Source organism: Rhinolophus ferrumequinum, chromosome 13, assembly GCF_004115265.2.
Source record: "Rhinolophus ferrumequinum isolate MPI-CBG mRhiFer1 chromosome 13, mRhiFer1_v1.p, whole genome shotgun sequence".
Classification (NCBI taxonomy): Eukaryota; Metazoa; Chordata; class Mammalia; order Chiroptera; family Rhinolophidae; genus Rhinolophus; species Rhinolophus ferrumequinum.
Genome location: NC_046296.1, coordinates 21,662,795 through 21,690,485, shown reverse-complemented (window position 1 = coordinate 21,690,485; position 27,691 = coordinate 21,662,795). Strand labels below are relative to the sequence as shown.

The window sequence follows — 27,691 nt, the reverse complement described above, 5'->3', positions numbered from 1 at the left end:
CAGTCTTAACGCAATATTCCAATTCTAGTGTTACCAACATGTCCCAGAACTCACTGGTCCATGGCCACATGAATACGACCACATTTGCCTTTTTTTTCACATTTACTTTTAATGTCCAATCTCCTCTCTCCTAATTGTCAGAAATTAGCCCCTCCCCCATAGTACCCCCGAGCTATTCTGAAGCGCTCCATGGTACCACCTCTGTGTGCTCAGGAACAAACCAATTTTCCTACCCCAGACTCACCCTCATGCCACCTTGTCACTGCTATTACCCTCATGAAACCGCCGACCTGCCGGGCAAAGCTGCCCTCTGCCAGATGACTGCCAGGGCCACCATCTCCCATCCCAGCAGTGGCCTTGGTGGGGACAATGTTTTCATCTTTCCCCTTTCTTCTGATGCACAGATATATGCCCTTTTTCATTACCAACCAACACAGTTGAAATTAAAATATGCTTTTGATGGGATTGATTGCAATATTGGGGGTAATGTAAAGAAGTACAACACAGAGAATGATTTATAAGCACCACAGGGCACAGACCTAGGGTCAGTGTCGCCAAGTCAGCTCATGTCTGGCCTCCCTCCACTCAGCCAAAGGAAATTCATCCCTGCCTCCAAGATTGACTTCTTCGCAGGATGATTAACAGTGGAGGTGCATCTTCAGTAAATATTTGTTACATGTCTAGAATGTTCCAGGTACCATCGTAGACACAGAAGACATAGGGGACACCAAAACACACATGGCCCAGCCCTCATGGAGTTTAAAATCCGAAAGAAGAAAAAAAAATCCCTAAACAAATAATTACATAGTCAAAGGGTATCAGTCACAATATATCCCAAGTGATGTGAAGCAGAAGTTGGGTTCCTTGAGAAAATCTAACTGAGGGACCTAATTTGAACCGGGGACGTCAAATAAGGCTCCTTTGAGCAGTTAACGTGAAGTGGGGAGCGGAGGCCCGGTAAGAATTAGCCCAGTCAAGAGCTTGGGAAAAAGTCTCCCCAGTCCCCAGACAGCAGTGATTACAGGTGTGAAGGGTCTGTGGGAGAAGGAGCTAGGGAAGACCAGTGGGGCTCAAGTGAAGAAAGTGGGGACAGAGTGGTGCCGGGTGAGGCTGTCGGCTCCCTGACAGCACAGGAACCATCCCTGGGAGGCTCTGGACGGCCGTGGAAAAGAGTTGAGATTTTTATCCCAAGTGTAATTGACTGCTATTGAAGGGTTTTGAGCAGGGGAATGAATGGCATGTTTTGATTGATATTTTAAGAACATTCTGAGCCATGTGGAGAATGAATGGAAGAGAGGCAAGAGGACCGTCAAAAAATAGCCAGTGACTTTCCCAATGGTCTGGGCAAGAAATGATGGTGGCAGAGATCATGACTTTTGCAGAAGAGGTAGAGAAGCAGTCAGTTTCATGATATGTTTAGAGTAGAACTAATGGAATGGGGTGCTGGATTACGTAAGGAGAGAGGAGAGCCAAGGTAGAGGGAAAAGGAAGGCTTCCAGCTTCTGACTTGGGCAGCTGGGTACGTGACCTAATATCTGGGCACTGATACGACAACCAGACAATAGTCACTACATTCCCCAAAGTCTGAGTTACTTGGTCTTAAATATTCTGCCTGAGAATCATCAGTGGCCCCAGCCAGGGACAGGCTCAAGCGGACTTCTTTTCAGTTTGTCTTTTACAACATCCCACAGCTTGGCAATCAGTTTTAACAAAAGGTTAATTTTGCCTTAGACTTCCTCCCCAGGCAATTGTCGTAATAGACCAGTAATACAATTCATTCATTCAAGACAGAGAGAAAGAAACAGTTTGTCATAGTGAAAGCAGGACCTCTGAGTTCAAATCTCAGCTCTGCCACTTAGTAGTTAAGGGGCTTTGGGCAGGTTCCTTAGCCTCTCTTTGATTCAGTTTTCTTATTTATGAAATGGAGATAACAGTAGTATCTAATTCAAAGAGCTGTTATAATGCATAAGTGAATTAACTGTATGCGGTGTATGTCAAACAGAGCTGGGCCCACTGTCAGTACTCAAATGGTGTTAGAAATTGCTCTTACTTTTCACTCATTCAAGTGTCACTGAGAATTTCCCACTTCTCCATCACTGTTCTGTCGTAGGAGGCTGGTTGGAAGAGTAGAAAGCCTGTTTTGAGTCAGATAGATTTGACTTTAAGTCTCTGATCTCCTACCTAACCTCTATGAACCAAATTTTCTCACCTATCCTATGAGGGCAATATTACCCACCTTGAGTGGTTATTGTGATAATTAAATCAGAAATCTTTGAGCAGGGCCTTGTACATAGTAGATTCTCAAAAAATGTTAGGTTCTCTCCCTACTCAAAAGAGGCTTCCCTTCCTAATTTAAATAGTGCCCCTCCACCCTCGGCCACTAAAGAGAAGAAGGTAATTTCAAACTTTTTCATAGGTCCCAGTTTATGAATAAGACTAATGTTTGTTCAGAAATTACACTTTCTTACCATTTCAGCACAATATGGGGCTATTTAAAAGACAGGAATATGGATGTGGACATCTTACATCCCAGAGCGAATGGTCCACAAAGACTCTATTTGACCCCCAGACCAGTCACGTTTCCCACTTTTAGTCGGACCCTTTCCTAATGCCACAACCCACTTCCTCTTCCTGCCCCACTGCCACCCTGAGCAGCCAGAGTAAGAAAACATAGGCACCAGCCCACAGAAAACACTCTTGGTTGTCCTGGAAAGCATAGTTTGCCCAGGCTTCTATTTTCAAAGCTGACTACACGGTTTCCTTTGGCACGACTGTGCGGGTGGCAGAGTTCACTCCAGACGCCTGCCCCTCCCACCTGTGGTCCTTGTGGTGGCCATGCCCTGGGTTCTTGTATTCGCCTCTTTCTGCTTCACATGAGCCATTTGCATCTTGAGATAAAGGTGCTACATTGCTCTGTGTCCTCTCAGGAGCAGTTGCCTTTTAAGACTCATTTCCAAAGTAGAATGAAAACTTTGACATGTTAAGGGAATGGAAGACTCTCACGAGCAGACGGAGATTCCTGGAGAGGTCTTTTCCCTCAATCCTTGAAATCTCACTCATTCCACCCGATGGCTGACCCTAAATGGATAATGTGCTACAAAGACTTTTCCTCTGATAGGGTTTTGGGGGAACCACTGGAGCAATAGAGAGTATCCACAGAGATAAGATAAAAAAAAAAAAAAGACTACGGCATATAACTATCAACAGCACAGTAGAAATGGCTCTCCTATAACTAATAGGGTGTCTTTGGATTTCAGAGAACAGATCCGTCAAGGTCTTGAAGAACTCCAGAAGGTCCTGCCAGGAGGAGACACCTACATGCATGAAGGATTTGAAAGGGTAATTTTAAAACAATTTTCAACTCCAAATATAAAGTGTCATGTGGAAACATCAACCTGAGGATGGCTGATGAGATGAGGCACACAGATTAAGGGAACTGAAAAACACCCAATGGCAAGAGAGTAAAAAAGGTTTCCCCATAAGCTTGTACACCGATAATGCTATCCGCAAGAACTGAAGACGTAAATCTCCTTGCTCCTTCCCCTGACAGTGATGAAAGCTTTGTCAGCTAACACTTGGCTGACGCTCATGAATCATGCCCCATGACAGTCATCTCCTTTCCCGAGGTCACCTTTTCTACATGTTGCTTCAGTGGCTGAGACAGAATTTCAATGAAACGTCAATCTTAAGGAGTCCCAGTCTACGAGAAGTAAGACACTGATCCGTGTTCACGAGTATATTAGTTAAATATCAGGGTAACTTTAGATGAATAGCATCCTTTGATATCTGAGTGAAGCCTGGGTGGATTACATAAAGAATCAAGACTGAGCCAGGGCTGCATATCCAACACCAGAGCCCACTCTCCAATATGGTATTTGGAGTAGCAAACAGTGGCTGTGTATCTGATGGCTCTTTCATGTGTTTTGCAGGCCAGTGAGCAGATTTATTATGAAAATAGTCAAGGTAAGACTGTATTATGAATTACCATTTTGAATGATTTAACTTCTTTTCTGTGTTTGCTTCTGAAAAAGCATCTCAGTAATTTCATGTTTCCAAAGATGTATTTGATATTGCCTATAATCCTTGGACGTACACTTCATCACAAAGATGGAATGCAAAGTAAAACGATGTGTACCAGGTCCAAGTCTACTCTCCTGTTGGTGTCAAGAGAAGTTATATAAAAGTAATTAAGATCCCATTATGGGCTACAGTCTGCAATACCCAGGAACAGTTTTGCATGTTGAATTCATTAAATTAGTAAATACTTGGATAGGTTAGTTAAGTCTTAGATTTTTATGTCAAACTTACTGTTCTTGTCCTTCTCTGAGCTCCAAGCCCCTTCGTTACTGTGATTGGATATGATATTAAGATACCGGTTTACTTTAAAATTTCCTTCATTTAAATGAAAAAAATGCAACACCTCTGTCCACTTCTGATTTCACTCTAAACTACAACAAATAAAACAGATCCAGTATCAACGCCAACACCTATTAATATAAATCAACCATCAGCAGTGTTACTAGAAATCTAAAAAATCACTAGAAGAATTCTAGTAGGTTTTGCCAACTGCTATAATCCAGTCAGCTTGTAAGTCATAATGACTATTACTCTTTGCCAAACTCTTCAAGAGGGGGTGCATGTGGTCAACTCCAGCATGTGAGAAGGGCCCCTGAACAGCCCAGGTGGCAGAGTTTGTTCCCAGGCCTTGGCGACGGTCATGTGGACTGTTACTAGAAATAACAGACACTTGACTCACTAGAGCCACTCCTAGGTATCGGTCCAGAAACCATTTCACCAAGCTTGGCCATTTTTTGAGCTCAGACTGAGAAACCCAGGAGCAAAACCTATTCCCCTTTAGAGCCTGTCTCCGCATTCTTCTTCACGCTGGAGTTGTTTCCAGTCCCGAAAGAAAAGTTGCTGATTCTCACAATGTTGACCACGGGAGGTTGAGCTCATAAGAGCTGAGAGAGGGTTCCCTTGGTGCAGCAGGATGGACTGAGCGGGTCTGTGTTGTGTTGAGCAGGATACAGGACAGCCAGCGTCATCATTGCTCTGACTGATGGAGAACTCCATGAAGATCTCTTTTTCTATTCAGAGAGGGAGGTAAGCAACGATCTGGCCTATGTCTGTCTAAACAGACATGGAAAAGGGCTTTTTCCTTCTGAAATGCACTGCAATCTTTCTACTTAGCCAAAATGATAACTGTCTTTGCAAAAACCCCTGGATAAAATAGTGTCTCCTATGTAAAAAAATAATCATTCACTTTTTAAACTAAATTTTCATGTCTTATATGTGGTAGATATTTTTCCCCTTTCAAAATATTTCCATGTTATTCTATGTGTGAGGGAGTGATAAAAAATATCTACCATGCCTTTATTGAAAACCCTATATTGATCTAGCAGTTTTGAAATACTCTATATCATTTTAAAGCAAAACCATTGGTACCATTTTTTCCTCCATTTTCCCCTCATATTTTCTACTAAAAACAGGAGGAGGGAAAAGAATAACTTGAAATATGTCCGAGCCAATCTTGGCAAAACGTATTCATCACTGAGGTTCTCGCTCTAAGAACCAAAGTGGAATGTTAATTGGTGGCAAAGTAAATTGCAATCTCTCCTTCTATATTTCTTTTTTCCTTTGCTTTATATTCTCATAAAGTACTCCTCAAAGCAAATCAAAGAATTCTCCTAAATAAAATTTTCAGTTCGTATAAAGAGATTCAGAAAAAGAGGTTTATTCAAAAATTGAAAAAGTACTGATATTTAGGAAATCCTTTCAAGTTTCAGATTTGAGAAATGGCCCAAGGAAACCAGTTAACCATGGGAATGTATTGAAGCCTCATTAGTGACAAAGGCTTATTCAGGCCCAGTTAGAAAGAAACACAATAAAGAAAAAGAAGATGGGCAGTGAGGGAGGGAGATGCTGGCCTCTGGGGAGGAGTGAATCAGAGCATTACACTTACCGCAAGCTCTCAGCCGCTATTTAATTTAAATTTAGTGCTGTCAGCAAGCAAGTATTCATTCATTCATTCATTCATTCATTTGTTCGTTCATTCAGTGTTAACTGAGAGCTTGGCATGTGCTAGACATTTGCTGGACACTAGGGACGCAGAGGTCAGTAAGACCCAATTGCTGCCCTCCTGGACCTTATCATGTAATAATGTTAAGCTTTTTGAAGCGTCTGCTGATAAGGGGCATGAGGAAATTATGTAGGTGAACACATGACTTCCCCACTCCCCCATCGAGTGCAAAGGATTACTCACAATGGGGAAACACACAAGTAAATATGACAGGCACTCCCTGAGCACTGGGAAAATAGTATAATTTCTATGTTCTAAAGTTGAATCTATGTAATGGGAATGCCAGATGGCTTATCTGGATGCCAGACAACAGTCAAGTAAAGCAAAAACCCTAATAAGGAAAGAACTGCACATAAAATAAATGATAGGTGTCAGAGGCTGAAAATAGAGGTTAGGAGAAAAGAATTTTAGGTATGGCACGTACAAACTTGGAAAAATATTTGGAGTGCCAATGCCAATAGAAGGAGGGTTTCTGAAAAAGAAAGATAAAGCTCAAGATACATAAAGAAAATGAACCTTTCCATTTTTAGGAATTCTATGTAAAGCACAACTGGAGAAGAAATGTCAAAAAAGTTGTGTCAAATAAGGCTGGGTCTAGACTAGGTCTAAAAGTTTGTTTTATCCTGAAAGCAGCGAGAAATATTTCTAACATGAAGGAAAAAAGATATGTTTCTGTCCCTTCTAAAATTCAGTGTTAGTCATGAGTGTGTTTAAGTACTAAAAGAGGGAATAAAAAGAACACAAGTTAAATCAATATGCATATATTGAATGCCTACTATATATTTCCTATAAATTATTTATTCAACAACTACTGCATATACCAAGGATTTCCACTTTTTGTTTTCTATTTTTAAACACAGAAGAACCTGGAAATCAGTTATCAGAGCCTTTAATAAATCAAATATTAAAATCAAGCCTAAACCTGGATGTTATTCATTATGTTGCCCTCTCAATACTTAACTGTAGAGAAGGTCATGGGTTCACCTACTCAAATATGGACCATAATTCCCATACCATTAAACCAGTGTATTCTATGGCAATGAAATGGCTTTATTCACAAAAAACGATGACATTTATTAGCATCTGCATTGTTCTACGCTTTGTGTGAGGAGCTCTGCATGTATTATGGTATTTACTCCCCAGAACACTTTATAGAACAAAGGCAAGTTGTCAAACCCAGGTATATCAGGTTCCAAAGGCCACATCCTTTCCATTATAACCATGCTACCATTACAAAGGAAGAAAAGGTATGTCAATAAAAATCCATCAGAGGAATAGAAAAGAGAATCATTTCCCCCAGACTATTTAATATGACTTACTTTAGCCTACACTTCCTTTCCTCCCCTGGTCTTTGAATGCCCTTCCTTAAGACTCTCCTTCTGTGTATCTTTCTCAGCACTTCCCACTTGACTGATCACTCCCCTCGTGACCACCATGCATTACATTAGAATGTGATGCTCGCTGGAGTATTAAACTCTTTCGGGTCAAGGATTACCTTCTCCACTGTAGTACCTGGCACATAGTAGGTGCTCAGTAAATACCTGATCATTACAGTTGACCTTGCTAATCCAAAAGGAATATGTTTGCTACTGCCTCTCTCTTTAATGTCTTTTCTTTGGTTGACCTAGGCTAACAGATCCCGAGACCTTGGTGCAATTGTTTACTGTGTCGGCGTGAAGGATTTCAATGAAACACAGGTAAGATCACGGCCTTCCTCAGGTGTGGGAGGATACCACGCTTGTGAATGACCCAGTGCAGAGAGTGCCTCGGCAGCTTAAACACCTCTTAGAGAGACTGTTTTTCCAGACGTGCTAAGCAGGAAAGGAATTCTTGGATGTGTGAGGGATGTGAAGGCATTTGCTGATCCACTTGAGGGTCTTTAACTCAGACCATCCAGGCAGCATCTTTCTTGGTCCTTTCATGGTAGATGTTCAACTGCCAAGGTGTCAAAACAGATCTGATTTACCTTTGAAAACCAGTTGGTGTTTTTTTTTTAATTGAATTTGATGAATCTGAGTTTTTTTATTTAAATGGCACACATCCCTTTTCTCCCATTAAATATACAATGCATTTTCAATACAAAAAAAAAAAAGGAGATAATTGGCAAATGGGCAGAAAAATATGTACGAGCATATATAAGCAAACTGTGAAAATTTGTGGACAACCTAAATAAATGTTCCTCGCTGTCGTTTGTAACTTCTTTTTGTTTTAATAACATGGGACAGTGCTCATGATATATTAGGTGAACAAAATAGGGTTACAAAACAGCGGGAATAGTATGAATTCACTTTTTAAATAGATACATGTATGTTGTATAGAAAAAGTATGAAAGGCTATATACATCAAATTAACAATAATAAAAAGATGATGGATGGAAGGATAGATGGATTATGAGTAACTTTTTAAAAATTTATTTTAACACTGCTGAGTTTTCTGAAATTCCCCAATGACTATGTGTTGCTTTTGCAATCACTAAAAATCCTGGCACTATGACTGTGACAATACAGAAATGTACAGAGATTTACGGGCAGAAAAACTGACAGATCAGCTTCTCCTTTCTCCATTCCTCTGCTCTGTAAAGCACGACCACCACGTCAACTGCCAGGGTCCTTTCCTCAGTGAGCAGTGTGGGTGAAAGATAAGGGTGTACGTTCAGTGGCCTTACCCAATACCAACACTTGAATTTATTTTTAAAGTTGCTCTGAAAGGAAACTTGAGTTTGTTTGGTTCAAAAATAGTTGCCAACAGAAATTTGAGTGAATGGGAAGAAAGTGAGCCAATGGCCTGCCCCCAAATCCATAAATACATCAACCCAGGCCAAATTGTTCATCTAGCTGGGCAATCGTACCTCTGCTCCCAAGGAGAAGAGTATTAAAACAAATGTAAAAACTGGAGCCAACCCTCCAGGCCCGCTCCAGAGAGGCTGCTGGGAAGTTCATTATTACCGAGGGCTTTTCAGTGAGGCCTAGTCAAGAACTCAGGTTCCTCTGGGTTTTAAAAGGAGATAGAACCCCCTCGGCCCCCGTGGCTTTCCTCAGTTCTCCTCATTCAAGCGTGACACATCTTGGTGTGTTTGTTCTCAGCTCGCCCGGATTGCGGACAGTAAGGACCATGTGTTTCCTGTAAATGACGGCTTTCAGGCTTTGCAAGGCATCATCCACTCAGTGAGTAGAGCACCTCCTCTGAGCCTGGCCACTCGGGCACTTTCTGGCCGCCGATCTGCTGTCAGTACTCCAATTCCATCCTTCTAAGGCTGGTGTTTTCCTGCTCGAGGGAACATGCCTTTGCCTATCTTCACATCTGTCATGTCCTACTTCTGCCCCTGCCTTTCACGGATGTTTGTTTTTTTTTTTCTTTTTTCATTCTCCTGTGCCAATTCGACCCTACAGTGGAAAATTAAAAATTGGAGGGAACCCTGCTCAGGCAGCCAGCCAAAGTTCAGGCCGCCCGTGTGATACTGAAAAGACTACGGCTGGTAGCGTGTACATAGACCTCAGCTTTCCCAACCAGGACAGAACACAAGCTGCTTTCAGAGAATATGCAGGCCCAACCTGTATCTCTTAGCCATCAGAGGCACTTTCAACATTGGCTGAAGGTTCTCTGCTTTGGCTGCCCGTTGAGATCATCTGGAGCAGGATTTTTAAGATCTTCCCAGGTGGTTTTTTTTAGATAGAACCACTGCTTTAGACTTATAATCCCCAAACGTGAGGGCTTCCATGTTCTTCAGGGTTGCACAGTCACCAGCCCTCCTTTCCACCCTAACCTGGTTTTGTAATCACCCCATCCCTGTCAATGAACACAGGCTTCCAGAGCCTCTCTTTTCCAACTTCCATACACGGGCCAGGCCCCTGGTCCAGCTGGCATATTGGATGATGCTGGTATTTAAAGCCTCAGCTAAAAGGCCGGTGTAATGAAGTCCTAAGGCACTGCAGCCTCTACCTTTCAGTTCTGGGACCAGGCAGACAGTCAGTGGTTTCTCCAGTTGGAGCTCAACAGGCTTTAGACTCGGGGTGTAGGATGCAAATTCAGAACTCAGAGAATTACTGTCCTCTTAAGATGTCAAGGGAGTCTTGACTCAGAGGTTACCATCCAGGGGCTTGGGACCGGCCCAGCACCCCCAGATTGACCTAGGAAACCTCCAACATGGCTGTGCCTTCATGTTCCCTCTCCCTCCCTCCAAGGTTTGCTACGAACAACAGCAAAGTGGAAAGCAGAGTGAGAAGTAAGAACTTTAGAGTTGGTCAGCCTAGAGTTTAAATGCTGGCCCAACGAGTTATCATTTATAGATCCTTGGATGAGTTATTTCACTTATTTGTATAAGGGACTGATGACAAGACTTATATCATAGACTTGTTTAAGGATTAGAAGAGAGAACACTGGTGAAAATACCTAATAATTTTCCAGGCACACAATCGTTACTAGAGGTATTATGGATTATTTCCGCTTCCATGTCCCTTCATCATCATATAAGAAAAATGAGTGTCAAATTCCCCCAATCCTCTAAATCTTATAAAAATCACCAGGAAATCTTATTTACTACACTCATTCCCAGGCCCTAGCCTCAAGGGCTTCTATTGTAGGGGGTATTGGATGGAGCCCAGGACTCTGCCTCTTTTAAATCTGTACTTTTTAATAAATGTCCCAGATGTACTTTCAGGACACTGCTATATGTGACCTTAAGTTTTCAGAATTGTGAAAAATAATTCCACCTCAGGTTGGGAATTCCTATCTTAAATATGTACATGGGACAGTCTTCTTCAAAATGTGTTTGTTTACAAGGATCAGAAACCACTCAAACTACCTTAACCAGAAAGTGGAAATTGTTGAAAGGATAGAGAAGTATCTGTCCCAATTATGGATCCCCAAGTGAGGGATCCCTACTATAAATAATTTCTGGGGTCAGTGCTGCATACTCAACATTATAAACAACAACTGCAATGACCATACAAAACAACACTCCAATGGGGCAAAACATGATCAACAGCAGGATTTGGATGTGATCATAAATCCTTTGGAAGCTCAGAGGTACAGGATTCTGAACTGGAGCCTTCATGAGAAGGTGGGGCAGACCTGAATTCCTGGCACCAGAGAAGAGAAGATGTGACCTGAGCCCAAAGGCTGGAAAAGAACAAAGTATCTACTGAGGACAATAATACCTATCTGTCTGGTAGGAGAGTTTGGGTAAAGAAATCAGGAGTGATGGTAAATAAGCTGAGACATTGGGTTGGAACCAGATTGATGAGAGCCTTGAAAGAGGTTTTAACTTCAACTTAGTGGGTGGACTCACTGAAACATTTTGAGCATCTAACAGGTGATAGTTAAGAAGAGAACCTGATGGCATTGTGTATATAGAAGGGAGACGGGAGACCCGGAGGCAGGAACCCAGTCAGGAGGCTACTGCAGGAGTCCTGCCTTCAGATGGCTGGATTCTGAACAGGATTCTCTTATCTGTTCAGAAGTTCTTATGAACCGTGTGCCTACATCATTCAGGAATTGGTTCCTACTCAAATAAATGAAATCTTTGTATTTGCATAAATCACTGTTGTCCCTAAATGTTTCAACCATAGCAATTCACCCAAGCTCAACATGAGCCTGGATATTTATAAAGTGCTTCCCACCTCCAAATGGAAATAACTCCAAAGATGTTTAAGAAATTTTAGCAAAATGGTCTCCCAAAAAGGGGGAAAAATAATATGAGACACCCAACTTTTAGCTGAATGGTAATATTCTTAGGAACTTTTATCTGGGAGTTATGCTAGTGGTCTCCATCCTTCCAGTACTGAACCCATATTTGTGGTAGTTGTTAATTTGTTTGCTTGGACAGAGAAACAGGACAAGCATAGCAGGGCTCATCTTTCTCAAGTCAGACAGAAATAATTATGGCCTAAAAGCTGGCTAACTATTTTTAAGTAGATTCATTTCTGGACACTGAAAAGAAAGCTCTCGTTTTGTCCATCTGAAGCATCTATTGCAGCTTGTTCCCATGGATGCTGTTTTGTGGCTGATCATTTTCTCAAAAGAAAATAGAACTGGGCTTAATTATCCCAAATAAGAGTGCAGAGCAGCTTTCAATAAGCTCAAGTGGTTCATAAAGTTCTCAGCCCATCATGACCTTGTTTTTAAGATGCAGGGACTAGTATTTATTTGCTCATCAAGAACTCACTAAAAACCTTTTATGGTGGACTCTGGCCATTCAATTATAAGTAAAGCAGACAGAGACCCTGCCCTGGTGGAGTTTACCATCTAGTGAGAGGGACACATGAAAACAAGTAAGTTAATATGTTTAATTAAGATTGTGATATACACTATAAAAGAAATAACAGGCTACAGTACTGAGGTTAGGAATAAAGGACTTGACGAAGAATGCAAGGTCCTTTGAAGAGATGACCTGAAGGATGAAATGGAGCTGTTCACTGGAAGAGCATGGACAGAATATTCCTGGCAGAGCAGAGTCGTAGGATGGTGCATCACAGGATGTAGGAAGAGTGGTACTTAAAGTGGAGAATGGCCGAAGATGAAGTGAAGAAGCAAGCAGAGGCTAAGTCATGTGGAGCCTTGAAGGCCATAGTATTTTGCTATAAGGACAGTGGGAAACTGTAGCCAGATACAGAGTCTGACAAGAGAACGATTATGCTTGAAATCAAGACTCCCAGGGAATCTAGAGATCATGGTGCTTTATCCATATACCCTTTAGATGACAAATTGATAAACGCTCAGGATCAACAGTAATGAGGCCTGTAAAAAAGAAAAATCACTATGATTTATTGAGCATCTTCTCTGCACCAGCTCCTCTGGTAGGCACTTCCACAACACTCTCTGATGAAGGACTCATTATGCCCACTTTATAGATGAGGAAACTGAGGTGCAGGAGGGTTGGATAAACTGCCCTAAGCCTTCCTGCTCATAATGGTACAGGAGGGAATTTGAACCCGGGTCTAGCTCCACAGCTCCTGCTCTTTCCACAATACTCAGCTGTGAATGTTTGAGGAAATGGAAAATCACCGCTGGATCCCAGGGGTCGGAATTCATCACGTCCCCTGAGTCTCTGCTTCCTCAATCTGACTCCTGTGTTTTGGTCTTTTCACTCTTTCTCAGTCCTCTCGATTTACAGGAAGAAGTCCTTATGTGTCAGATTTCTATAATGTGTTATTTTTCAAAGTGCTCTCTCCTGTTTTCCATTTTAGTCTCCCATTAGTGGGGCATAGGGAAAAGGCAGAAAGAAATCAACACCGTTGATACCTTATATGGGGCCAAACATTGTTCCTTTATCCCATTTAATATCATGCCATTTAAGAATCGTAAAAGCCCTGTGAAGGAAATATTCTTATTCTCATTTTACAGATGAATAAACTGAAGCCCAGATAACCTACCCAAGAGCACACAGGACTCATAGGGAGAGGGGAGGAACCCAGTTCTATCACTCGAGAACGTATGTCTTCTCCCACCTCTGATTCCTTAGGAACGTAAAAATAAGAAATGCTACCATTTAGCGAGTTCTTATTGCTGGATAGAGACCGTGCAAGTCATTTCACATAGTCATCTCATCAAATTCTCAAGACCACAATTTCATGTAGATGTCGTTTCTCCTTCTACAGAAGCAGATACTCTAAGAGATTGGCAGTGATCCAGAACAGATCCAGGTCTGTCTCTTGACTAATGTGGGTAGGCCAGGAAGCAGAACAATTTCAGAGGAGACACCGACAACCCAAATTGTGAGATGGGTTGATGCAGATCACATAGTTACAGCAGAGGCAAGACCAAAACCCATGGGGTCTGACCTGAGTGCACCGTGAGTGGGCGGGAGAGCTGCTTCCCTTTTACTACTCAGTGGAGAGCACCTCTGAAAATCGCAGTTTCTGCTCAGTGGATGAAATCCCATCATCATGAGAAGCTGGCAGCTTGACACAGGCTGAATGGAACATCTTCCCTTCCACACTTGATCAGGACTCCACCTCGGAGGACAATATTCCTACTTGCTATCACAGAATATGGTTGATAAAATTATGAGAAAATTTGGTTGGTTGGAAGATTGTAGCCCTTTGTGCCAGTAAAACTGTAAAGGAAGAAATTAGTCCTTTGCCTTCTGCTCCTGTGGCTTTTTCAGGGAATTTCCACTGACCACAACTGGTGAAAGCAGCGCCAGCTCTCAAGTGAAAATATGAAGCAAAGGTCCGACCAGGCTCCAGGTCTTTGATTGCCTTTTCAAAAGTGCTGCAGGCAGTGAAACGGGAACCTGCATGAAAGCAAGGTTCAGATAACACTGAAATGGGTCTGCAGCTTTGAGTCCCAGCACTTGGCCTGGTTACCGAGATGCCAGCTCCTCCTCCCAGCTGTCCCACTTCGTGTGCAATAGAGGGCGGTGCCTGGAACCAGGCACACTGCCTATGAGGAGGAAAACCCAGTTATAGGCACCAAGCCATCTCCATCTAGGAGCATTACCCTAGAATAAATATTTGAGCCTGCATCGGGCTTCCCCTTAATGCAAGAGTGAGTCAGCGCATGGAGCTTTGTGCATGTTTGATCAACAACAAGTACTGAGCAAACAACTGTTTGCAAGGATTTCTTGCAAGTTTTGGTATGAACATTCTTGTTATCAAGGAAGCTGTAAGATCAGCAAAACTGAAGAGTAAATCTATTCCATAGTGTGTGTGTGTATATATATATATATATATAAAATTTTATTTATGAAAACCATTTCTCCCATCCGCTCATGGGAAAGTGAGAGAAATCTAGTTTCTGATATGGCCCAGGTACTAGCAAAGCTATGACAAAAGGCGAAACCGGTCTTCCAAGCCTCCCCTCCCACCTACTCTTCTAAGACCCCACTAGGAACTGCTCAGGACTTTCCCCCGAAGTCTGCATCACATTCCTGCAGTCTTGGAAAATACCTCTCTTTACTGACCTAATCCCCTTTCCAGAGCTTAAAGAGGGGAGAGCCATTTAAGCAGCAGCCGCCCTTCTTATAAGTCGGCTTATTTGATTGGAGGGAGCCCCCTTCTCCTCCTCCGCCCCCTTCTCCTCCTCCGCCCCCTCCTGAATCCTGTCTCAAAGCCCTGCTCCAGGCTTCTGTTCTCGGTGGAGCCTCTTCTCGTGGCTCCTCTACTATGAAGTCTCCCTGCCTTGAACTCCAGCAGCACCAGTGGTTGGAACCATTTGCTCGGCTCTTGGAACTTTTTCAGGCTCTGTGCTGTTCCTCTGGGTCAGATGCTAAATTGTGTGATCACAGCTTCTGCCCCATTTGTCGTATTTCCCATGGTGCCCCATGGTGTGCTGTGCATATTTACGTGTATTCATTGTAAAGCATCCCAGATGGCTGCATACCCTTCGTGACCTACACTGCATGACAAGTGGCAATTTTATGGCTCTGTGTCCTGTGAAATCCCCTCAGCCCTCCCCCGACCCTCTCTTCCAAGATGGTATCTGTAAAAGATGGCATTTTGGGCTCCATGCACATGAGCAAGCTTGGACACAGAAATAGAATCAATTGTAGTGAGCAGAAAGTCTTTTTTAAAAAATTATTTGCCTCGGCAGTCATTAATTAGACAAACTTTGCAGACATTTAAGCCAGGCATTTCAATTAAGCTATTATTTCTATTTGACTTCTTAAAAAGTCCAGATGTAATCAAAATTCCCATAGCTTGAAGAGGCTGCAAAGATCGCAGAAGGGCATCCTCAGTTAATCCTCAGGCCAGCCCCACTCCCCTAGCTCCTCCTCCTATATCTAAGAATCTGTTACGATCCATTGTAAAAGCAACAGCAGAACTTAAAACCCAGTGAAACTCCGCAGGAGTCAGCTCCCACTGACTTCACCGATATTCACTCAGGAGGTCAACAAGCTCATCTTACTAAATAAACCTCATTTTGGAGTTCACAGCTATCTGAGCTTTCCTTCTGAAAACAGGAGAGAAACGTGGTTTCGTGGAAGAAAGTGTATTTCCTCAATTCATAACCTCGTTTGTCCTATGCCTTCATACTAGATTCTCACTGAGTGTGAAACTAATCAAGAGAAGAATCGCATTTTATTGAAGTGAGCTGGGTGCCCCCCACTCAGACAAAAACTTGCACATATTTTGAGGATAAGCTTTACTGTCTGAAATTCAGTAAACCCTTAAAAATGTTTCTTGCATGTTATTTGGTATAATGTGTGAGTATACATAAAATTATATATGAATCCCAGAGAGATATCTGCATCATAGTAAATTTTTATTGTAAGTTCAGATTCCATAGAACTGACATGGGTCTAGGATAATGTCCATAGTTAACAATAGATGTGGCTAATGCTTTAAAGTGTAGAGTGGAATTTAGTTAGGAAAGGTGATTTTTTTTTTAATTTTATTAGAGAACAAATATACTAAGTGCTCACTTAATGTCATCAGTAGGTTCTTGGAACTGCAGAGAAATGACATATACTGTAACCAGTTTTACCATAGGTTAATTGATATAAACAAGAGTTAAGTTTTTACAGCATCTCATCAACATTATAATGAAACGATGTTGAACAAAATGACATTAGAGGACCTGCTGTAGTTTCAAAATTCATGGGGAAAACATTGACAGTCCTGAAGGCATGGAAGAGTCAGTTGTGTGTCCCAAGCTGCCTGGCCTTTCAAACTAAAAGCATTGGTCCCCAGGCTTATCCAATGTGCCTTCTGCCATCACCTGTAATAGTACATGTGGCCTTTCTGTGGAAGCCTGAGCCCTACCCCACCAAACACAGACCTGCATTTTTGCCATGTAAAGGTGTCAAGACCTGTTACAAAGCAGTCCACTCTAGATGTTAGACATGGAGACATGCTAGACCCACAGCATTTTGTTTACAAAGATAAGCCATTAAAAAAAAATGGGGAGATGTTGAAATAGGCCTCCTGGGAAGGTAGTCCCCAAAGTTGAGCTGCTTAATGAGAAGAGGGAAGTGTTACAAGATGCAGTATATAGTCTTGTATTCAAAAGACCCTAAGATTATATTTACAGGGAAGAAGGAAGACCAATACATAACAGGCTATAATGCCACTTTATGAGGTCATGCAGAAACTGTGCCATTTATTCATTTATTTATTCAATAAATATTTATTTCGTGCCTACTATGTGCCAGGTTATGCACTGTGGATAAAGCAGTGAGTAAAAACAAATCCAAAACTTGCATTTGTAGAGTTTATAGTCTAAAGAGGAAGACAATGACCAAACAATCCAAAAAATGTATAATTATAAACCAGGACAAGTCCTCTGAAGGATGGTAATTTATACTAACACGTGGGTGGATATAGAAATATTTCACTAGTAAAATCACCAGGACTTTAGTGACAAAAATCCATATTGGATTTGGAGAGTGACAGAGAGAGTGAGGTTAAGGAAAACTGCTAGGTTTTCTCTTCAAAAACTAGATAGATGTAATTGGTCAGTAGAGAATTAACCACCATGGGCCAGCCTGCTTCAAGCCCAAGACATCTTAAACGCAGAATATGCCCTTCACGACAAATAAGACATTAAGAAACATGCTCTGGAAGACCTTCTGAAAGATGTGTGGAGCAAAAGACTCTATGCTATCAATGGATAAAAGAGCCTGGTCTTTTATTAACTCACAAAAATCCTCTAACAGGAAACGGCCAAGTAAATAAAAGTTGGCGGTTCATTGGGAAAGGAGGCAGAGCAATTACTGTGTTTTCCCGAAAATAAGACCTACCCGGAAAATAAGCTCCAGCATGATTTTTCAGGATGACATCCCTGAACATAAGCCCTAATGCATCTTTTGGAGCAAACCTTAATATAAAACCTGGTCTTATTTTTGGAGAAACACAGTAGGGAAAAAATAAAATTAAGTGTGCCTATGGTGAGGGAGGGGTTCCTAATAACTCTATGCAAATATTTATTTTTTATGCAAATATTTATAATTCTTTAAGGATTCTGGAGAAATGTCTGCATAAACTGAGAACTGTATGGAAAAGAACCTTAGATTATTATAGAGTCCAAGAAAATAAACTCATACATACAATGGACTTCACTTTAAATATACTGAACAGCTCTTATTATTTAGCAAAGATCTGTTACATCTGCTGCCTCTCTTACTCCCTCAACAATACAAGGAGATGTGCAAAAGTAACCATATCAGTAGCAATACATCACGTTTATATAGTTCTTTTTGGATTTCAAACATGCTTTCCCGTATATCCTCTTTTTGAAATCTGTCCAAAAGTTTGCAGGAAAATATTATTAGCCATTTTTCTGGGTTGTTTTTTTTCCCCCCAGCAAATTAAGCTTGCAGGAAAATATTATTAGCCATCTTTCAGGTTGTTTTTTTTTCAGCAAATTAAGCTTGCAGGAAAAAACTATTAACCATCTTTCAGTTTTTTCCAGCAAATTAAGCACAAGGCCAGCGGTGGGTGATGGGACACAAGCATAAATGAGCTATCGTCTTTGTCTGAGAGTAATAGCAGTAGTAGTAGTAGCAATAACAAAACTATTGTGACAGCAACAGTGGTTTGAGAACCAAATACATGTCATTCTCCTAAGTGCTTTACTATGTTCTCGTTCTGAGAACATTTCTTGCTGCCTTCTTTTCATGAAAGGCATGCTCTGGCTGGTAGTGCAGGTTGTTGACTAAATATCTATTAACCAATCACATCTGTTTGTTCTGTCTATAAACGAAAACCTTGTCAGATTTCCTTGAATCTCACTTTCTTCCTCACTCTCCAATATGAATTTTACCTAAGTCCAGTTGACTTGACAAACTAAATATCTGTGCATTCATGTCTATTATTCATTTTGCCATCATACAGCGCTTTGAGGTTAGGTTTTTTTCTTATCCCCATTTTACAGAAAAGGAAACTGAGACCCAGAGCTTTAATAACTTGTCCAAGTCCAAATGGCCAGTAAGGGATAGAGCTTGGATTGGAACATAAATCTATTCAGAGCCCAAATCTATCTTTATCTGTTTCCAGAGCCCAACTTCTTAATAATAATACCTACCATTAACTAAGGACATATCAGATTCCAGGCACTGTGCTACGGGCTTTACCTATACTATCTCATTTAATCTTCTCAACTCAACAGCCTCATGTAGTAGGTACTTTTCTTGCCTGAGGTTACACTGCTCATGAATGAGCTGCCCCAAGCAATTTGATTCCAGATCCAAGCTGTTACTCAGTATGTTAAACTGCCCCTCAAAATTGAGGTTCAGAAAAGTTAAAGGATTTTGTCAATGACCATAGGTCAGGTAAGTACAGAACCAAGGCCAGGACCCAATTCCTCACATTGGCTTATGCCTGAGGCATGTGGTATTCTTAGCCAGACTCCATTAGAGGCCAGTCACATTCTCACCTCTGATGTCAACCTGACCCTGTATGAGTCCCTTCCATCCTACCTAGTGATTTCCCTTCAGCAATTCCTCAATGCTGTGTCCACACTTCTTCCATGGCTACCGCTGCTCGGGTGGGGGATGGATCCTTTGCCTCCCCACCCCCATCCAGTCTTCAGTCCCTAAGTTGATCTGATGTCTGGGGAAGTTCAGACAGACTAATTATCATACAGTCTGGGCAGCTAATAACCAAGGGAACCCCCCAAATCCACCCAGTGCCATTGTGACCAGACATTTTGAAACCAGACATTTCAAACTAACAGAAGCCACAGTCCCAGACAAATCCTGCCCATCCCCCTCACTGATAAATTTTACTCTATTGGCTGCAATGCATCCCTTCCAGATGTTTTAAGTTAAGATTGGGAAAGCTGTGTTTTTACTGGATTGAATCACAGCGCTTGGCTGACATTTTTTGGCCCTTCATACACTCCTTAGATTTATCAGCTAATTGCAGACACTTTGAGAGAATAATACAGCATGTGTTTATTATGACAAACCTTGCTGGTGTATCTTTGTGGTCAAAGATTCACGGGTGTTTCCTTTACTGACCCCTGGTTAAGTATTAGAGTTGGTTCAAAAACATTGATTCAGAGTCAAGAACGTACATGGGTGAAAATATTTCATTTATGTGTTTTGGTGGAGTTGGAGATGAGGACAGAAGAGATCCAATAGCTCGATTTTTATTCTTAAACTGCTTTGAAATCTTTTGTTGCGGATGATAAAAATGATTTATTAAGGGATGTCAAATGCCTTAGGAATTTTATTTAAAACATCAAAAAATAGCTTTGTGGTTGTTCTAATACCACTGTGTAATAAGTTTCTCCATATGGGTTAATTCCGTTGCTGCCAATGTGGCCTGTCCGGAGACATGTGCCTGATGACACGTTGAAGGGGGTGGCTACCTCCCTCAGTCACGGCAACCACTGGCTGAGGTGGCCCAATGACAGCAAATTGGGGGGAGAGGGTAAACAATGATCCCAAGTCAGAATGACAATGAAGGGAACTCAGGAACTAGTGGTGACACCAGGTCCCCAGAGTCAGCTGTGTGAAGACCACTGACGAAGAGCTGAGCACCAGATGTGAATCATTCTACAGTTGGAACAGGTTTGGGGACTAGCGGGAAACTGAGGCTGCTGTTTGAGGGCAAAGGTGGCTGGTAAGCCATAGGCTAAGGAAAGAAGGCAAAAGCTCACCAAAAAGGAACCAATGGCTTCCTACTGTGGAATCAGGTGGAAGCTGAAAACAAATAGTGGAATCCAAGTATGAAAACGCCTTTAAATTGTACAAGAGTGGGAAGCAATGTCAGGAAAGGTAACTGGAAATCTGAATTGTAGAACTATCAAAAAAAGAAATACTGCTTTTGATGACTTTCAGGTAGATAGTTACCTAAAATACATGGTTGTGAGGGAACCTGTTTCAATGAATAGATTTTAATGTTTTCGTCATCTGCACATCAGACAAAGATTTTCTGAAATATGTTGTTCATTTCCTTTCACAATGCTTCTCTATGAGGACGCCCAGATTTCTTTCTGGAATGGGTAAATATTATCTCTTCTGAGAAACTGGCTTGTTTTTGTTCTATAGACTGAAAATCTTATAAATATTGTCTGTCCTCATTTGCTCCTAGGAAGCTTAGAACTAAATCTATGAGCCACTCCTAGCAAGGAAATAAGCTAGCTCCTCACAGTATATTTTTTCTATGCTGTTCTGACTCTTATCTCATCTCACTTTATTTTCCCGTTAATCCATATCCTCCCCTTTTGTAATTTATTTGATTGTAACTCACAGTGTATGTGTCACTTAAGCTGGAACAAAGTAGCATGTATAAATAAATACATCAATGCAAATAAGTAGGTATATCCCAACGTGAAAAGATGCTTTTTCTTTTACTGACTTTAAATTTTATGATTTCACTATTAATTCTCCTAACAAATACCCTTTTCATAAATAGAGAAATGTTTTCCTTCAGCCCTCTGAACCATCTCAATTTCCAAATTAAGTAAGGCACAAATAAACATACTGCATTTGCTTGGTAAATCAACTCAGTGTCCTATACTTGTTTAAAGTGCTCGGTTGAAACTTTATAATCAATGTTCAATAATAAGATTCATAAGTGGTGGAGAGAAGTTTAAACCCCACCAGTCAGATAGCCGGCTTTGGACAGAAGAAGCCTTACTTATTGACTCCCTATGTGGTCATGAGCTTCTCCTGCACTGTCCACTCAAACCTACAAGACTCATTTGTGGAGGAAGACTACATTTCCACATAAGAAAGGTTTAGGGGATCCTCCTGAGGAGTGGGGCACAACAAGGCAGTCTTCATAGCCCTCTCCCGTCACATCTTTCCATACTCTTCCAACAGAAAGGGAATTCTGAGTACGGTGACCTGAAAATGACCCTCTAGAACATTGACCATCTCCATCCTACTTTCCGGCTTTACCTGTTCTCACTCTTTTTTTCTCTGCTTTTCAAGCTCCTTTTAATCCAGCTAAAGAGGTTTAGATATTTCTACTTTCTGACCTTTGCTCATGCCATTCCCTCTCTGGACTCCACTCTTTCTCTTACTCCTCTCCACTTGCCCGAGTCCTACCCTCAGCACCCACCTCTTCTGTGATGTCTTTCCCAGTATACCAGACTGCAGTGATCTCCCCTCAGAACTCCATAGCTCCCACTGTCTGCCCCTTCACCCTTGTGCCTACCAAATATGACCAGCCATTGTTATTTATCTTTTCAAGTATAAGTTCAATTTCCCCAACGAGATATCAAACATCTCCATGTCACAGATTCAATAAACATCTGCCAAAAGAACAAATGAATGGATAATTCTTATTGCCTTTGGGACATCCAGAAGCATCTAACACAACGTTGGCTTATTAAGTGTTTGACATTCATGATACCAGTAAAGATGTTACTCCCCATCCACCCACCCACTACAACATAATGTCCTTGAACTTTTCTATTGTAGTAACTAAAATCAAAGCACTACTTCTCTGTTGTAACAAAATGAGCCGTGCTTTGACTTTTTTATTTCCTCTCTTCCTAGATTTTGAAGAAGTCCTGCATTGAAATTCTGGCAGCTGAACCATCCACTATATGTGCCGGAGGTAAATTGAAATTAAATACTAATTGATGTCATACAGATGCTGATATTTTGAGTTCAAATCCCTTGTTTACTTCATTGGTGGGGAAGAGGGGAGGCATGGCAGGAAGGGCAACGGTGGAAAGAGGAATAGAAATTGCTAAATAAATTTGCTTCGAGGAAAAAAAGAAAAGTAAGAAGCAAAATGTCAGTTGTTTAAAACTGAAAAAGTCTGTCCAAGCTCTCTGTTTTCATGGGATTAATTATGAGAGTTTTGCAGAAATACCAGATAGCCACACATCACCACCAACACCTGCTTTGAATAGTCCATCCTCAAGGCAGCCTCACAGATACCAAACGATCACAGTGATCATAGGCCACCCTGAAATGTTGATATATGTAATTATTTAATTGGTGCTCGCCTCTCTCCATAATTATTGCATTGATTTTAATTGTTCAATCTACCAGTCGTCACACAATGGTGTAGGACCACTGATCCACGTAAAGGATCATTGTAATGTTGTCATTAATATAGGAAATCTCTGCTTATGAAAAGCATCAACCTTCTCTGAGTCACAATATTTTCTCTAACTGATCCACACTCAGGTCTTGCTATTGTTTTATATTATAACAGATTGCCTAAAACTTCAACCACGCTGGCTCTTTTTGTATAATTCCTGACAGGTTTCCATCACTCTTTCATTTATTTAAAAAGTATTGTTAAGGACCTACTGAATGCCAGTCACCGTCCTAGGTGCTGGAGGTACAGAAGGATCAAGTCTCTCTCCATGAATGTGCGTGCTCCAGAAGCTTAAGTTTTTCACCATTGAGAAGTTACTGTTAATATCACCTTTCTAGTCTCCCAAAACACCAAGTGCAATTATTAATTTATCACAGAAAATGCATCATGGAACCCTGTAAGCATTGAGGAAGAACTTTCAGGCTTTTTCAAATACTATACATTTTGATTCTTTATGGAAAATTTTATTGGTATAAATGAAGTAATTCCTTAAACATTTCATTCCAGTTTCTTGGCTATGTTTTAGAACAGCTGAAAGACTTTCAAGAATTTAGATGTACTGAATAATATGTGCCAACAACAAAACATTAAGTATATATGTAAACATATAAAGTTGTTAACAATACTTGGTGACTAATCAGAGATATGTGTAAATTTCCCAAAGGAAAAGCCATCAACAAATGTTATCGACTTACCTTTAAATGAATTGCCACCTGATGGCAGGCACAGATGTGGCTGCCACAGGAACAGATCCAGGAGAACCTCTTTAAGAAAAAATAATTGAAAACTCTTACCTTTCCAAATTTGATGACGAGGTGACCACATGAATTCAGAGCCAGGGCCTTGTATGGGGTCTTTGCAGTGAGGAGCCTCAACGAGGTTCATCAGCTTCAAGACAAATCTGCTGCCCCAACTTTTATAGTTCCTTCACTATAAAATAACCAGAAAACAGGGAGGTTCGTTAGTTGTACAATTATCCCATTCGTGAGGAAAACCCCGACTTCTGATTGACTAAACCTAACTGGATGTGTCACAATCTTATAATGAATCAGAGTCTAAAGACAACGAATACACTTCTGTTAATTCATTAGCATGATCAATTTCCCCCCCGTAGGTGTTGTGAGGACAGATAAAGAATCTTATTTCTCTCCACTTCCCACTGCCTAACAGAATATGTGGCACTTAACAGGTGGTCAATAAATGATGACTGAATGTCTTGATTCAGCTAGTCCTTCAAAAAACAGTGTACTGCTTTTTTGCCTATTTGACCGTTATTAACTCTTTTCACCTCGCCTTAAGAAATTATCGTACCTTTGAACTGTCTAAATAAAATGAATCAAAATTAGAAATTAATAGCCAAAGATAGAAAGAACAAAGATAAAATAAAAACAAAATCTCAACTTGGACAATATAAAAATATCTTTCTAAAAAAAAAGAAAAATATCTTTCTAAATAATTCTTCAATTATTCAAAAATTATTAAACCTAAATATCCTTTATCTACCTTTGAGGTATTCAAGACAATAAAAAGACCCCACATATAAAATGGACATGGCACAGAAATATCAGTGTCTACAAATCTAGCAAATTAATAGATTTTAATATATTTCATATTAAATGGAAAAGAAAACTAATTAACTAAAAGATTTTTTTTAAAGCCAAGGAAAATACAAGAAAAGAAGATAAATATGCATTAATAATTTTTTTTAAAGTTGTATTTATGGACAAAATGGAGGAGTAGATAAACATTGTGCTTGCTTTCTCTTACAACGACATCAAAATTACAACTAAACTACAGAACAACCATCATTGAGAATCACCTGAAATCTAGCTAAACAGAAGGCATACAACTAAGGACATACAGAAGAAGCCAACTCAAGACTGGTATGAGGGGCAGAGACATGGAATGGGCTGCTCCCACACCCACATATGGTAGTTAAAAATTGGAAGGGATATCTCAGCTGTGGAGGTCCCTCCTGAGGAGCAAGGAATCCCAGCCCCACACCAGGCTTCCCAGCCCAGGGTCCAGTGTCAAGGAGAAAAGTCTCCATAACTTCTAGCTGTGAAAACCAGAGGAGATTGTGACTGAGTGAGATGGAGGGCTGCTGGAGTCCCAGGTGTTCTTCTTAAAGGGTCTGTGCATGGACTTAATCACTGATGGACTCACTCTCTATGAGCTCCAGTGCTGGGGCAGCAGCTTGAAAGATGCCAGGGACCTACAGAGAGGAATTGAATTGTCTGGCTTCAGGGCAAGTGCTAGAAGGGCAGCTTTCTCCCAGAAAGAAATGCTGGCAGCTGGCAGAATCCATTGTTTCTTTGTCGAGCCCGCCCCCGTACCAAAACACAAATTCAGGCGGGCACCATATCTAAGGCTCCATCAACCTAGCTAACACTGTTTGCCCCACGCTGGTGCTTCCCTGAGAAACCCCCCCACACACACACACAAATTGTGGGCCTACCCAATACACTTCCAGTGGCTTTTCCATCTAAATGGCCTATCTTGGCTCATGCTGCAGACTTTCCTAAAATCTCTGAAAGGTTCACAAACCCCAAACAAGCAGCATCTTGCCTGAGCACATCCTGTACCTCTGGCTGAGCAGCCCTAAGCCTGGCACTAGCAACAGCCAGCATTGGTTCAAGGTGTGGCCTCTCAAGGCACCTCCAAACCCAGCGTGGGTGGCGGCCATCTGCAGATTGCTTTGTGGCTCATGCCATGTAGCCCTGGGCAGGGCACAGGTTGTGGCTGAACTTTGCCTGCAGCAGGTCCCCTCCCAGGAGGCCTCAGGCCTGGCATGCCCAGTGGCCATCTTAGGGCCAAGCCAGAGCACCATCCAACCACCTCCGAGGAAGACACACCAAAAGGGCATGCTGGGCAGGCATCAGAGCCCTGCTAAAGCTAATCCTGTTCCATAGTGTCAGCCCCTGCACAACAGCTCTTCTACTGTAGTCATGGCCAGTCCTCACAACCAATCAGCACAGGGGTCACTCCCTCCCACTCACATGCAGTTACCAAGGCTCAACTACAACAGGAGGGCACACCCAACCCACACAAGGGACACACCTGGAGCACCTGGCTGAGGTGACCAGGGAGACTGCACTACTAGGGCCACAGGAGACCTACTACATAAGGCCAGTCTTCTGAGACCAGGAGACCTAGCAGCCCTACCTAGTTCATAGAAACAAACCTAGGGAGGCAGCCAAAATGGGGAAACAAAGAAATGTGTCCCAAATGAAAAACACAGAACAAAGCTCCAGGAAAAAAAAGAAACAAAATGAAGATGAGCAATCTACCAGACATAGAGTTCAAAACACTGGTTATAAGGATGCTCAATGATCTCAGGGAGAACTTCAACAAAGAGATAGGAAATAGGAAACATAAAAATGGAGATAGAAAACATAAAAACAAACCAATCAGAAATAAAGAATATAATAACTGAAATGAAGAATACATTAGAGGGAATCAATAGATTAGATGAGATTAGATGAAGTAGAGAATCGAATCAGTGATTTAGAAGGTAGGTAGCCAAAAATACCCAATCACAACAGCAAAAAGGAAAAAAAATCCAAAAAACGAGGATAGTTTAAAGGGTCTCTGGGACAACATGAAGCATATCAACATTCGCATCACAGGGGTACCAGAAGGAGAAGAGAAACAGCAAGGAATTGAAAACCTAGTTGAAGAAATAATGGTGGAAAACTTCCCTAACCTGGTGAAGGAAACAGACATACAAGCCCAGGAAACACAGAGTCCCAAACAAGATGAACCCAAAGAGGCCAACACCAAGACACATCATAATTAAAATGCCAAAGGTTAAATACAAAGAGAGAATCGAAACAGCAGCAAGAGAAAAGCAGTTAGTTACCTACAAGAGAGCTCCCATAAGACTGTCAACTGATTTGTCAACAGAAATTTTACAGGCCAGAAGGGGTTGGCAGGACATAGTCAGTGATGAGAATGAAAGACCTGCAACCAAGATTATTCCACCTAGAAAAGCTATCATTTAGAATCGAAGGACAGATAATGAGCTCTGCAGACAAGAAAAAGTTGAAGGAGTTCATCACCACCATACCAAAATTATAAGAAATGTTAGAGGGACTTCTTTAAGAAGAAGAAAAAAAAAGATAAAAAATATGAATAATAAAATGGCAATAACTACATATCTATCAACAATTAAGAGAAAGGCTCCATGTCACACTTCACTTCTGGTATGGCAATTTCTGTGAAATATAAATATTACGATGTGTCCTCATCCACCTTATTTACTGGATCTGGCATCATGCAACTGCTCGTTCTTCCCCAAAGTCAAAATGACCACGAATGATAAATGTTTTGAAATCAATTCAGGACATTGAGGCAGCCACAACAGTGCAACTCAAGACACTCACGGGAGAGGACTTCTAGAAATGCTTCAGAAAGTGGCAAGAAAGATGGGATAAGTGTGTTCGAAGCGAGGTGGAGTGTTTTGAGGGGGATTAATGGCAACGTGTCTTTTACTGTAATACATTCTTTTTTTATTTAAACATTCACTGTAGTTTTTTCATACCTCATAAGTGGATTAAATGCTCCAATCAAAAAATAGGGTGGCTGAATGAATAAGAAAACAAGACCCTTACTTATGCTGCTATAAGAGACTCACTTCAGATTGAAAAGCACCAACAGACTG

General features: G+C 41.3%; 1 protein-coding gene across 3 annotated transcripts in view; it reads left to right on the top strand.

Moving 5' to 3' along the window:
* The window catches only part of ANTXR1 (ANTXR cell adhesion molecule 1), a 217,256-nt gene that overhangs the window by 47,787 nt on the left and 141,778 nt on the right, over positions 1 to 27,691 (top strand). For all 3 annotated transcript variants that reach the window (XM_033124998.1, XM_033124999.1, XM_033125000.1), the window contains exons 4-9: positions 3,258 to 3,339; positions 3,930 to 3,963; positions 5,024 to 5,103; positions 7,708 to 7,776; positions 9,163 to 9,243; positions 22,473 to 22,533. In XM_033124998.1, the coding sequence (XP_032980889.1) occupies positions 3,258 to 3,339; positions 3,930 to 3,963; positions 5,024 to 5,103; positions 7,708 to 7,776; positions 9,163 to 9,243; positions 22,473 to 22,533 (407 nt within the window). The remainder of the gene's footprint in view (positions 1 to 3,257; positions 3,340 to 3,929; positions 3,964 to 5,023; positions 5,104 to 7,707; positions 7,777 to 9,162; positions 9,244 to 22,472; positions 22,534 to 27,691) is intronic.